The sequence below is a fragment of the Taeniopygia guttata genome, chromosome 33 (assembly GCF_048771995.1).
Source record: "Taeniopygia guttata chromosome 33, bTaeGut7.mat, whole genome shotgun sequence".
NCBI classification, from domain to species: Eukaryota; Metazoa; Chordata; class Aves; order Passeriformes; family Estrildidae; genus Taeniopygia; species Taeniopygia guttata.
In genome coordinates, this window is record NC_133058.1 from 1,096,251 (window position 1) to 1,106,637 (window position 10,387).

The 10,387-nt window shown below is 49.2% G+C and overlaps 1 protein-coding gene across 1 annotated transcript in view; it reads right to left on the reverse strand.

The window, feature by feature from the left end:
- The window catches only part of LIPE (lipase E, hormone sensitive type), a 40,288-nt gene extending 31,333 nt beyond the window's left edge, over positions 1-8,955 (reverse strand). Inside the window, exons 1-3 of the mRNA XM_072920780.1 lie at positions 8,368-8,955; positions 3,304-3,394; positions 1,576-1,721 (exon numbers count right to left, since the gene is read on the reverse strand). Of these exons, the coding sequence (XP_072776881.1) occupies positions 1,576-1,721; positions 3,304-3,394; positions 8,368-8,925 (795 nt within the window). The 5' untranslated portion in view covers positions 8,926-8,955. The remainder of the gene's footprint in view (positions 1-1,575; positions 1,722-3,303; positions 3,395-8,367) is intronic.
- Positions 8,956-10,387: the final 1,432 nt, after the last annotated feature.

A 10,387-nucleotide genomic window follows, 5' to 3' on the forward strand; every position in this document is an offset into this window, starting at 1 on the left:
TATTTTGGGGTTTTTTTGTGGTCTGGAGTCACTTTTTGGGGGTTTTTTGGGGTCCCAAATCAGTTTTGGGGTGTTTTTTGGGGATTTTTGGGGGTTTTTTGGGGTCCCAGGTCACTTTTTGGGGTTTTTTTGTGGTCCCGAGTCACTTTTTGGGGTTTTTTTGGTGTCTCAAGCTGTTTTTTGGGGGTTTTTGGGGTCCCAAGTCAGTTTTTGGGGATTTTTTGGGGTATTTTGGGGTTTTTTTGTGGTCCCAAGTCACTTTTTGGGTTTTTTTTGGGGTATTTTGGGGTCCCAAGTCACTTTTTGGGGTTTTTTTGGGGTATTTTGGGGGTTTTTTGGGGTCCTGAGTCGGTTTTTTTGGGGGTTTTGGGTTTTTTTTGGGGTTCTGACTGCCAGCAGCTCGGTCTCGGTGAGGTTCCAGAAGCTCAAGGTGAGATTTTGGTGCATTTTTATGGGATTTTGGTGCATTTTTATGGGATTTTGGTGCCATTTTATGGCATTTTTCCATGGTTTTGGGGGTATTTGGGTTTTTTTGGGGTCCTGAGTCAATTTTTTGGTTTTTAGGGTTTTTTGGGTTCCCATGTCAGTTTTTGGGTTTTTTGGGGGTCCCAAGTCAGTTTTTGGGGGTTTTTGAGGAGTTTTTTGGAGTCCCAAGTCAGTTTTTGGGTTTTTTTTGGGGTATTTTTGGGGTTTTTTGTGGTCCTGAATCACTTTTTGGGGTTTTTTTGGGGTATTTTTGGGGTTTTTTGGGGTCCTAAATCGTTTTTTTGGGGTCCTGAGCTGGTTTTTTGGGGTTTTTTGGGGTTCTGACCGCCAGCAGCTCGGTCTCGGTGAGGTTCCAGAAGCTCAAGGTGAGATTTTGGTGCATTTTTATGGGATTTTGGTGCATTTTTATGGCATTTTTCCAATGGTTTTGGGGGTATTTTGGGTTTTTTGGGGTCCTGAGTCGGTTTTTTGGTTTTTAGGGTTTTTTGGGTTCCCATGTCAGTTTTTGGGTTTTTTGGGGGGGTCCTGAGTCAGTTTTTGGGGATTTTGGAGAAGTTTTTTGGGGTCTCAAGTCAGTTTTTGGGGATTTTTTGGGGTATTTTTGGGGTTTTTTTGTGGTCCCGAGTCACTTTTTGGGGTTTTTTTGGGGTCCCGAGTCAGTTTTTTGGGTTTTTTTGGGGTTTTTGAGGAATTTTTTGGGGTCCTGAGTCACTTCTTGGGGTTTTTTTTGGGATATTTTGGTTTTTTTGGGGTCCTGAGTCGGTTTTTTGGGGTCCCGAGCTGTTTTTTTTGGGGGTTTTTGGGGTTTTTTGGGGTCCTGAGTCGGTTTTTTGGGGTTTTTTGGGTTTTTTTGGGATTTTTGGGGTTCTGACCGCCAGCAGCTCGGTCTCGGTGAGGTTCCAGAAGCTCAAGGTGAGATTTTGGTGCCATTTTATGGCATTTTTCTGATGGTTTTGGGGGTATTTTGGGTTTTTTGGGGTCCTGAGTCGGTTTTTTGGGGGTCCCGAGCTGGTTTTTTGGGGTTTTTGGGGGTTTTTTGGGGTTTTTGGGGGGTTTTTTGGGTTTTTTTGGGGTTTTTTGGGTTCTGACCGCCAGCAGCTCGGTCTCGGTGAGGTTCCAGAAGCTTTTCCAGAAATGCACGTCCAGGTTCTGGGTCAGGCGCTCGAACTCGGCCCCGCGCAGCTCCGGGTCCAGAGCGAATTTCCCGCTGGTGAAAAGCGACCCCGCCGCCACCCCTGGCAAAAAAAAACCCAAAATCACCCCAAAATCTGCTTGGGGGGACACAAAAACCCCAAAATCCGCCCCAAAGAACCCAAAATCAGCTCCACAACTCCAAAAAAACCCCAAAATCACCCCAAAATCTGCTTGGGGGAACACAAAAACCCAAAATCCACCTGGGGAGAGCCAAAATCCCCAAAATCCACCCCAAAAACCCGCCAAAATCATCCCAAAATCCACCGGGAGAGACCCAAAAACCCCAAAATCCACCCCAAAAAACCCTCAAAATAATCTCAAATCTGCTTGGGAAGACCCAAAAACCCCAAAATCCACCCCAAAATCATCCCAAAATCCACTTGGAAAGACCCAAAACCCCCAAAATCCACCCCAAAAAACCCCGAAATAATCCCGAAATCCGCTTGGGGAGACCCAAAACCCCAAAAATCCACCTGGGGAGAGTAAAAAACCCCAAAATCCACTCAAAATCATCCCAAAATCCACTTGGAAAGACCCAAAAACCCCAAAATCCACCCCAAAAAACCCTCAAAATAATCCCAAAATCCATTTGGAGAGGCCCAAAATACTTAAAATCTACTCCAAAATCTCAAAAAACCCCAAAATCACCCCAAAATCTGCTTGGGGGGACACAAAAACCCCAAAATCCACCTGGGGAGAGTAAAAAACCCCAAAATCCACCCCAAAATCCGCTTGGGGGGACACAAAAACCCCAAAATCCGCTTGGGGAGACCCAAAAACCCCAAAATCCACCCCAAAATCTACCCCAAAATCTACTTGGGGGGACACAAAAACCTCAAAATCCTCTTGGGGGGGGCACAAAATCCCCAAAATCCACCCCAAAAAAACCTCAAAATCATCCCGAAATCTGCTTGGGGAGACACAAAAACCGCAAAATCCACCCCAAAATCATCCCAAAATCCTCTTGGGGAGACCCAAAAACCCCAATTCACCCCAAAATCAGCTCCACAACCCCAAAAAAGCCCCAAAATCACCCCAAAATCCTCTTGGGGGGACCCAAAAAACCCAAAATCTACTGGGGGAGACCCAAAAACCAAAAAATCCACCCCAAAAACCCCAAAATCCACTTGGGGAGACCCAAAACCCCCAAAATCACCCCAAAAAAACCCCAAATCACCCCAAAATTCCCAAAAATCCACAAATTCACCGCTAAGGTCCCAAAATTCACCCAAAAAACCGAAAAATTTGCCCAAAATTCCAAAAAATTCCCAAAAATCCAGAAATTCACCCCAAAAGTCCCAAAATACTCACAAAAATCCAAAATTCACCCAAAATTTCCAAAAATTCCCCAAGAAAATCCCAAAAATTCTCAAAAATCCAAAAATTCACCCAAAATTCCCAAAAATCCACCCAAAAATCCAGAAATTCACCCAAATTCCCAAAAATCCACCCAAAATTCCCAAAAAATTCACCAAAATTCTCAAAAATTCCCAACATTTCCCCAAAAAATCCTAAAAAATCCAGAAATTCGCCCCAAAATTTAAAAAAATCGACCCAAAATTCCCAAAAATTCCCCGAAATTTTCCAAAATTCCCCCAAATTTGCCGGAATTCGGCGTCTCACCGATGCCGGGGTCGCGGTTTCGGTAATTCTCGCCGAAGGAGACGAGACCGATGGCCAAAGTCTGGAGGAACGGTCGGAGCGACGGAACGAACTGCGGAGAGTCAACGTCAACCCAACCGATGGTCAACGTCAACCCAACCGATGGTCAATGGAACCCAACCGATGGTCAACGGAACCCAACCGATGGTCAACGGAACCCAACCGATGGTCAACGGAACCCAAGCGATGGTCAACGGAACCCAACCGATGGTCAACGGAACCCAACCGATGGTCAACGGAACTCAACCGATGGTCAACGGAGTCAAGAGTGACCGATGGTCAACGGAACTCAACCGATGGTCAATGGAACCAACCGATGGTCAACGGAGTCAAGAGTGACCAATGGTCAATGTCAACCCAACCGATGGTCAACGGAACCCAACCGATGGTCAACGGAACCCAACCGATGGTCAATGTCAACCCAACGATGGTCAATGGAACCCAACCGATGGTCAATGGAACCCAACTGATGGTCAATGGAACCCAACCGATGGTCAACGTCAACCCAACTGATGGTCAACGGAACCCAACCGATGGTCAACGTCAACTCAACCGATGGTCAAGGACACCCAACCGATGGTCAACGGAACCCAACCGATGGCCAACGGAACCCAACCGATGGTCAACGGAACCCAACCGATGGTCAACGGAACCCAACCGATGGTCAACGGAACCCAACCGATGGTCATCGGAACCCAACCGATGGTCAACGGAGTCAAGAGTGACCAATGGTCAATGTCAACCCAACCGATGGTCAACGGAACCCAACCGATGGTCAACGGAACCCAACCGATGGTCAACGGAACCCAACTGATGGTCAACGGAACTCAACCGATGGTCAATGGAACCCAACCGATGGTCAACGGAACCCAACCGATGGTCAACGGAACCCAACCGATGGTCAACGGAACTCAACCGATGGTCAACGGAACTCAACCGATGGTCAACGGAACCCAACCGATGGTCAATGGAACCCAACCGATGGCCAACGGAACCCAACCGATGGTCAACGGAGTCAAGAGTGACCAATGGTCAATGTCAACCCAACCGATGGTCAACGGAACCCAACCGATGGTCAACGGAACCCAACCGATGGTCAACGGAACCCAACTGATGGTCAACGGAACTCAACCGATGGTCAATGGAACCCAACCGATGGTCAACGGAACCCAACCGATGGTCAACGGAACCCAACCGATGGTCAACGGAACTCAACCGATGGTCAACGGAACTCAACCGATGGTCAACGGAACCCAACCGATGGTCAATGGAACCCAACCGATGGTCAATGTCAACTCAACCGATGGTCAAGGACACCCAACCGATGGTCAACGGAACCCAACTGATGGTCAATGTCAACTCAACCGATGGTCAATGTCAACTCAACCGATGGTCAACGGAACCCAACCGATGGTCAACGTCAACCCAACCGATGGTCAATGGAACCCAACCGATGGTCAACGGAACCCAACCGATGGTCAACGGAACCCAACCGATGGTCAACGGAACCCAAGCGATGGTCAACGGAACCCAACCGATGGTCAACGGAACCCAACCGATGGTCAACGGAACTCAACCGATGGTCAACGGAGTCAAGAGTGACCGATGGTCAACGGAACTCAACCGATGGTCAATGGAACCAACCGATGGTCAACGGAGTCAAGAGTGACCAATGGTCAATGTCAACCCAACCGATGGTCAACGGAACCCAACCGATGGTCAACGGAACCCAACCGATGGTCAATGTCAACCCAACGATGGTCAATGGAACCCAACCGATGGTCAATGGAACCCAACTGATGGTCAATGGAACCCAACCGATGGTCAACGTCAACCCAACTGATGGTCAACGGAACCCAACCGATGGTCAACGTCAACTCAACCGATGGTCAAGGACACCCAACCGATGGTCAACGGAACCCAACCGATGGCCAACGGAACCCAACCGATGGTCAACGGAACCCAACCGATGGTCAACGGAACCCAACCGATGGTCAACGGAACCCAACCGATGGTCATCGGAACCCAACCGATGGTCAACGGAGTCAAGAGTGACCAATGGTCAATGTCAACCCAACCGATGGTCAACGGAACCCAACCGATGGTCAACGGAACCCAACCGATGGTCAACGGAACCCAACTGATGGTCAACGGAACTCAACCGATGGTCAATGGAACCCAACCGATGGTCAACGGAACCCAACCGATGGTCAACGGAACCCAACCGATGGTCAACGGAACTCAACCGATGGTCAACGGAACTCAACCGATGGTCAACGGAACCCAACCGATGGTCAATGGAACCCAACCGATGGCCAACGGAACCCAACCGATGGTCAACGGAGTCAAGAGTGACCAATGGTCAATGTCAACCCAACCGATGGTCAACGGAACCCAACCGATGGTCAACGGAACCCAACCGATGGTCAACGGAACCCAACTGATGGTCAACGGAACTCAACCGATGGTCAATGGAACCCAACCGATGGTCAACGGAACCCAACCGATGGTCAACGGAACCCAACCGATGGTCAACGGAACTCAACCGATGGTCAACGGAACTCAACCGATGGTCAACGGAACCCAACCGATGGTCAATGGAACCCAACCGATGGTCAATGTCAACTCAACCGATGGTCAAGGACACCCAACCGATGGTCAACGGAACCCAACTGATGGTCAATGTCAACTCAACCGATGGTCAATGTCAACTCAACCGATGGTCAATGGAACCCAACCGATGGTCAACGGAACCCAACCGATGGTCAACATCAACCCAACCGATGGTCAAGGACACCCAACCGATGGTCAACGGAACCCAACCGATGGTCAACGGAACCCAACCGATGGTCAACGGAACCCAACCGATGGTCAACGGAACCAACCGATGGTCAACGGAACCCAACTGATGGTCAACAGAGTCAAGAGTGACCCAATGGTCAACGTCAACCCAACCGTTGGCCAACGGAACCCAACCGATGGTCAATGTCAACCCAACCGATGGTCAACGGAACCCAACCGATGGTCAACGGAACACAACCGATGGTCAACGTCAACCCAACCGATGGTCAACGGAACCCAACCGATGGTCAACGTCAACCCAACCGATGGTCAACGTCAACCCAACCGTTGGCCAACGGAACCCAACCGATGGTCAACGGAACCCAACCGATGGTCAACGGAACCCAACCGATGGTCAACGGAACCCAACCGTTGGCCAACGGAGTCAAGATTGGCCAAGAAATCTTGGGGTTACCATGAAACTCCAAAAAGCTCAAAGAAACTCCAAGAAACGCCAAAAAACCGCCAAGAAACTCCAAAAAATGCCACGAAACTCCAAAAAAACCCGAAGAAACTCTAAGAACCGTCAAGAAACTCCAAACAAGCCACGAAACTCCAAAAATCTCCAAGAAACGCCAACAAACTCCAAAGAAACGCCAAGAAACTCCAAAAAATCTCGAAGAAACTCCAAAAAACTCCAAGAAACACCAAAAAAACTTGAAGAAACTCAATAAATGTTGGAGAAACTCCAAGAAACTTCAAGAAACTCCAAAAAAACTTCAAGAAACTCCAAGAAACTCCAAGAAACCACCAAAAACCACCACGAGACTCCAAAAAAACTTGAAGAAACTCCAAGTAACTCCAAGAAACTACAAAAAAACCGCCAAGAAACACCAAGAAACTCCAAAAAACTCCAAGAAACACCATGAAACTCCAAAAAACTCCGACAAACTCCAAAAAATCTTTAAGAAACTCCAAAAAACTCCAAAGAACTCCAAGAAACTCCAAAAAACCACCAAGAACCTCCAAGAAACTCCAAAAAACTTCAAGAAACTCCAAGAAACGCCAAAAAAACTTGAGGAACCTCCAAGAAACTTGAAGACGCTTCAAGAAACTCCAAAAAACTCCAAGAAACTCCAAAAAACCTTGAAGAACCTCCAAGAACCTCCAAGAAACACCAAAAAACTCCAAAAAAACTTGAAGGAACCCCAAAAAACTTGAAGAAACTCCAAGAAACTCCAAAAAACGCCACGAAACTCCAAGAAACTCCAAGAAACTCCAAGAAACTCCAAAAAACTCCAAGAAACTCCTAAAAAACACCAAGAAACTCCAAAAAACTTGAAGAAACTCCAAAAAACCACCAAGAACCTCCAAGAACCTCCAAGAAACTCCAAGAAACCTTGAAGAACCTCCAAGAAACTCCAAAAAACACCAAGAAACACCAAAAAAACTCCAAGAAACTCCCAAAAATTCCAAAAAAACTTGAAGAACCTCCAAGAAACTCCAAGAAACCTTGAAGAACCTCCAAGAAACTCCAAAAAACCTCCAAGAAACTCCAAAAAACCACCAAGAACCTCCAAGAACCTCCAAGAACCTCCAAGAAACCTTGAAGAACCTCCAAGAAACTCCAAAAAACCACCAAGAACCTCCAAGAAACTCCAAGAAACTCCAAGAAACCTTGAGGAACCTCCAAGAAACTCCAAAAAAACACCAAAAAACACCAAAAAACTCCAAGACACTCCAAAAAACTCCCAAAAACTCAAAAAAACTCTACGAAACTCCAAAAAACCACCAAGAACCTCCAAGAAACTCCAAAGAACTCCAAAAAACCTTGAAGAACCTCCAAGAAACGCCAAGAAACTTCAAGAAACTCCAAAAAACTCCAAGAAACTCCAAAAAACCTTGAAGAACCTCCAAGAAACTCCAAAAAACGCCAAGAAACTCCAAAAAACCACCAAGAACCTCCAAGAACCTCCAAGAACGTCCAAGAAACTCCAAAAAAACGCCAAGAAACTCGAAAAACCGCCAAGAACCTCCAAGAGCCTCCAAGAACCTCCAAGAAACTCCAAGAAAAGTTGAAGGAACTTCAAGAAACTCCAAAAAACTCAAAAAAACTCCAAGAAACTCCCAAAAAACTCTAAGGAACCACCAAAAACTCGTAAAAAACCACCAAAAAAACGTAAAAAATCACCAAAAAATCCTAAAAAAACCCAAAAAATCCCAAATTTTCCCAAAACGTCTCACCTGGAATCCGAGGCAGCGGCCGTAGAAACAGCCGTTGTGCATCGTGCTGTACTCGCGCAGCACCACCGCGCTGATGCCTTCCTCCCCTTCCTCCTCCTCCTCCTCCTCCTCATTGTCCTCTCCATCGGGGAAGAGCCGCCCACCTTTGGCCGCCGCCGCCATCTTGGCCGCCAACACCAACAACGCCCTCAACTGGCCCAAGGCGGCGGCCACGGCTTCGATTTCGGCGGCGTTGGCGCCGGCGCGGAAGAAAAGGCTTTTCCGGTGCGCGGCGACGTGGCGGCACCGTTGGACGGCGCGGTCGACGCAGATTTGGACGATCTCCATCAAACTCCGGTAACCGTTTCCCGGCGTCGATTCGTCCAAATCGAATTTTGGGGCCACCTGGGCCAGGTGGGACATGGCGGGGCCAAGATGGCGGCCGTGGCGCAAGATGGCGGCGAAGGCGGCGGCGAAGCGACGCGCGGTGGCGGCGGCGGCGCCGGTGGTGCCGGAGGTGGGGGTGAAGAAGGTCAAGTTGTCGTTGGCCAAGTGTTGGAGGGATTGGAGGAGGTCCATGGTGGCACTGGGATGGACTGGTTTATACTGGGAGGGGTGAAAAAGGGGGTTTGGGGTTACTGGTTTGTACTGGTTTATACTGGGAGGGGATTGGGAGGGACTGGGAGGGGTTTGGGGGGGACTGGGAGGGAACTGGTTTATACTGGGAGGGGTTTGGGACAGATTGGGAGGGACTGGGACAAACTGGGAGGGACTGGGAGGGGACTGGGATGGACTGGGAGGGGATTGGGAGGAACTGGGACAGACTGGGAGGGAACTGGGATAAACTGGGAGGGACTGGGATAAATTGGGAGGGGTGAAAAGGGGCTTTGGGGTTACTGGTTTGTACTGGGAGGGGGTTGGAGGGGACTGGGACAAACTGGGAGGGAACTGGTTTATACTGGGAGGGACTGGGAGGGAACTGGGAAGAGGTTTGAGGTTACTGGTTTGTACTGGGAGGGGTTTGGGAGGGACTGGGAGGGACTGGGAGGGGAAAAAAAGGGGGTTTGGGGTTAATGGTTTGTACTGGTTTGTACTGGTTTGTACTGGGAGGGGGTTGGAGGGGACTGGGAAGAGATTTGGGGTTACTGGTTTATACTGGGAGGGAACTGGGGAGAAACTGGGAGGGGGTTGGGAGGGACTGGGACAAACTGGGAGGGGACTGGGAGGGACTGGGAGGAAACTGGGATAAACTGGGAGGGACTGGGAGGGATAAAAAGGGGGTTGGGGTTACTGGTTTGTACTGGGAGGGAACTGGGAGGGACTGGGAGGGGATTGGAGGGGACTGGGAGGGGAAAAAAGGGGGTTTGGGGTTACTGGTTTGTACTGGTTTATACTGGGAGGGGACTGGGATAAATTGGGGGGAGTAAAAACAGTGTTTAGGGGTTACTGGTTTGTACTGGTTTATACTGGGAGGGGATTGGGAGGGGATTGGAGGGGTAAAAAGGGGATTTGGGGTTACTGGTTTGTACTGGTTTATACTGGGACGGGACTGGGAGGGGATTGGAGGGGATTGGGAGGGACTGGGAAGAGGTTTGAGGTTACTGGTTTGTACTGGGAGGGGACTGGGAGGGGACTGGAGGGGACTGGGATAAACTGGGAGGGACTGGGACAAACTGGGATGGACTGGGAGGGAACTGGGAGGGACTGGGAGGGGAAAAAAGGGGGTTTGGGGTTACTGGTTTGTACTGGGAGGGGACTGGGACAAACTGGGAGGGGTAAAAAGGGGGTTTGGAGTTACTGGTTTATACTGGGAGGGGACTGGGAGGGACTGGGAGGGAACTGGGACAAACTGGGAGGGACTGGGATAAATTGGGAGGGGTAAAAAGGGGGTTTGGGGTTACTGGTTTATACTGGGAGGGGACTGGGAGGGACTGGGAGGGGGTTGGAGGGGATTGGGAGGGACTGGGAGGAGGTTTGGGGTTACTGGTTTATACTGGGAGGGGATTGGGAGGAACTGGGAGGAACTGGGACAAACTGGGAG